Source organism: Mercenaria mercenaria, chromosome 12 (genome assembly GCF_021730395.1).
Source record: "Mercenaria mercenaria strain notata chromosome 12, MADL_Memer_1, whole genome shotgun sequence".
NCBI classification, from domain to species: domain Eukaryota; kingdom Metazoa; phylum Mollusca; class Bivalvia; order Venerida; family Veneridae; genus Mercenaria; species Mercenaria mercenaria.
Genome location: NC_069372.1, coordinates 45,848,963 through 45,852,843, shown reverse-complemented (window position 1 = coordinate 45,852,843; position 3,881 = coordinate 45,848,963). Strand labels below are relative to the sequence as shown.

Genomic DNA, 3,881 nt, shown 5'->3' with positions numbered 1-3,881 from the left:
TATATCGACTGCCTTGATATCGCAAATAAATTGATCATTTGAACTTTGCATGACAAGCGTCTGTACAAAGTTTTCAATTATACCCTGATCATGTAATTCTAGCTTCTTGAATGAAACAACCTGCCCGGTTTATAAAATTAGTTTAAACATATTTGTTCCCAGTTAGAAGTAGTTTGAAGAAATTAAACAGTAAAGGATGAAGGCGGAAGTCTTAAAAAGAGATTAGATATGGCTGAAACGAACAGTTAAAAATTGCTTTACGGTGACTTGCTTAATATTTTTAATACTTACTCAAGTAAATGCAGCAAATCTCAATTAAAGAAACAATGGCACACTCAGCTTATTTTGATGGACAGTTTAGTTCTGATGAAATTCGAGAAATGTTTTGTGAGCGTTGTGATTCGGAGGGGAAATATGCTCCAGCGGAAGGATTGTGTGTTACCTGCGCGGATTACATGTGTAAAGTGTGTATAAAATATCACTGTCAGTACAAACCGGATCATGAAATTCTTACTAAAAATGAGATGCCGACCGACGTATGCTTTGATAAATGTGCAGATCACACCAGTAAATTTATCAAGTTCTACTGTGAATGCTGCAGTAGTTTTGCCTGCTCGGACTGTACAAAAGCTGCGCTCGAGTCTGATAAAAATGAAGATCATCGCTGGAAACATCTGCCAATTCTGCTCGTGGATTTTGACAACAGTAAAGTACATAAAGATTTTGAACAAAGTTTGTGCGAAGTTAAACAAAAGCTGGATATAATGCATAAAAATGCCGATCGACTGAAAACCTTAAATGATAGTTGTAATGAAACGGCAACACAGAATTTGAAACAGAAAATTCTGAAATATAGCAAAAGTCTTTCAACCATTGAACAAGACTTTCGGTCCAGAATTGGGAGAGAAAAATCACTGAATGATGGAATTATTCAGACTGTTACCAATGTTGGTGAAACCTATAAATCAGAAATCAATGCAATCGAAAACGACCTGAAGAAAATGAGAGATCTAGGTCAAAGATCAAAGTTGTTTATGTCAGAAGTGCATCATCAACAAAGCTTAAAGAGAATTAACTGCAAACTTGACAAAATGAAGAATAAAAGTGAAATTGATACCTATGAATTTGAGCCAAAGAACGTAGAACTAGTTTCAGAAAATATTGGGACATTTACAGTCACACCAAACGTGAAAAATGTATATGTTAATACAGAAGTAGTTAGTAGCATAAATACAGGTCTTAAGCGACTTTTACTTCTTGGCGATGTAGACGGCATGTGTCTGGTAAAAGGTATATTTTTAGTTATTGTAAGTTACTTCTGTAAGATTATAAAAGTTTTCAAAGAAGAAAAACATGAACATAAAGAATTGTTTTCCTATCCGCAATCGGAAGAACCGCATGGATTGACAACTCTAAATGACAATCAGGTAGCTGTCAGTTTATATAATAAAAAGAAAGGATGGATTTACATATTCTCTGTCTCAGATGAAGGAAGTCTTTTAAAAACGTCAGAAATATACACACATACCGCTTCCTGCGGTTTAGCAGAGTACGAAAACACTCTTGTGGTAGCATATACACATCCATTAAGTTCAGTCAATATAATGCTTCCAACGGGAAAGGTCATAAATACAATCGAAAACGATAGGGACGGCAAAGCATTATTCCGATCCCCTATTGATGTCGTGTTAAGCCTTGACAAGACAAAAATGTATGTGTCTGATTTTTGGAAACACGCCGTTATCATGCTGAGTATGAATGGCAATCATTTGAAAACATATAAAGACGTTGAATTAAAAAGTCCTAGCTGTTTAACTGTGGATGACGATGGATTGATATACGTATGTGCAGAAACGTCAAAAAACATTCATATACTGACTCCAGATCTTCATAAGACGGGTGTTATACAAAATATCCAAGCACCAAGAAGCATTCTATATGACAGTAAAGGAAAACATTTGTATATTGGGTTTAAATATTCCAGCAAAATAAAGGTGTTACAAGTAAAAAAAAAAGCTTCTTAAGAAAACAAACTGCTACCAGATGTTATATTTCAAGGCCTTCGATTATGAATTTGGTGTTGTAGAATTAATTAGGAATCAAATTAATAAATACTACCACCACAAGTAACGTCTGTATTTATTTTTTAACTAACATATTTCCTTACGGCTTCATCAGAATAAACTTGTTATTCTAAATTTTTATGAAATGTTTTCCTAAGATTTGTCAACTACAAATTTAATTATTATCAAATTACCAGATAAACTTAAAGAGCAGTTGCATTTGTTTCTATATCAAACAATTATTAATCATGATAATGATCTGAACGACGGATTTAAACCCATGTCTATTATATAATTGCTAAATTAAAGGAAGTGTTTTTTTTTTTACAAAATCTGGACTTTTGTAAGTATATTTGAAAATGCAGATTTATAATATTTTGCGAGAGACAGCGAGAGAAAAGTGTGCGTGCGTGTTTGTTTGTGAAAGTGGTGCGCGCGTGAGCATGTGTATGTTTTGTAATACAATTTTTGGAGCGAAAATCGTAAATATACAACAAAAATAATTTCTTTTCTTTGAAACACTTTCTTGATTTTCTTTTACATTTTAAAATTACTAATAAACATGAAGGCCATCGGGTTTGCATTTCCTAAAGATTAAAAAGTGTAAAATTTCAAAATTATGTGAATGTCTTTAAAATATGCCAAATGTTCATGTGAATTTGTACAATTCAATAGTGTTTTGAAATTCAGCTTATCTTAATTACAGTTGCTATCAGAATAGTTTTTGGTACTGAAGACAATTTGACAAAATTTGGAAATATGTGTGGTGAAAAACGAGATGAAATTTATATCGTCCCATCGTTGTGGAATAAAATGCCCTTTTTGATACATGTATTTTTTTTTTTAAAAAAAAAAAAGAAACTGTTTTGAACTATGAAACGTATGGGTACGTCAACAATAAAACTTTGAAGAAAATATTACATTTTGTTTAAAATAGTAGCTAAATTGCACAAAACAACAAACAAGTTGTATAAATCTCAATGTCTTGTTCTATTCTGAATTATTCTATCTCAGATCAGATGACTTTTTCCTAGCAAAAATAATCACTAAAATGCTACTCTATAAAACATATAAGAGAAGGTGACAGTGCAGTTCTAACTTGTGGTACGTGTCTTGTCAGAAAGTTCCAACCTTACTTTTTCTGGAATACATTTGCAGACATGTTATGACTGAAAATGGATCATTCTTGATAGTATGCCATCAAAGATTATATGTGTTTATTCGAAATGTGTTAAACGTGCACGTACGTACCTTTTTCTGTTTCTTTTTGTATACTTACGTATACACGGGGGAGGAACTGTTAAATGAGACTCGGTTGTGGAGGATATTATGTTACAGATCTAGGATGCTACTGTTACAGTATTCCTGGATAACGTTACAGCATTCAGAGGATAATAATCGCTGGCGCAACAAAAAAAAAGAGATAGATCTTTACCATTTCTTTTGCAAACAAAACATTGCCAGCGATTATTATCCTATGAATGCTGTAACGTTATCCAGGAATATTGTAACAGTAGCATCCTAAATCTGTAACATGATATCCTCCACAACCGAGTCTAGTGTAACAATTCCTCCCCCGTGGTATAGCATCATTCACAAAATTATGAAATTAGAATGAGGAACAAATTGTATGGATTTGCTTCTGTAAACCTCTTTTGGTGTGAACATATTACAATCACAATATTGTGAATCATCATATCATCATTTTCGTTAAACTTCCTCAGCTAGTTTGACTTTAGATCTCTTCCTAGGAGGAGCCTCTGCGATCGAGAGGTTAAGATCGCTGACTATGAATTACTTAACCCTCACCAATGTGGT

At 33.2% G+C, this 3,881-nt stretch overlaps 1 protein-coding gene across 1 annotated transcript; it reads left to right on the top strand.

Annotated features, from left to right (window-relative positions):
• The first annotated feature begins 326 nt into the window (after nt 1-326).
• Nucleotides 327-2,024, top strand: LOC128547558 (uncharacterized). The gene has a single exon (XM_053520553.1). The coding sequence runs from the start codon at nt 327-329 to the stop codon at nt 2,022-2,024; it is 1,698 nt and encodes a 565-aa protein (XP_053376528.1).
• Nucleotides 2,025-3,881: the final 1,857 nt, after the last annotated feature.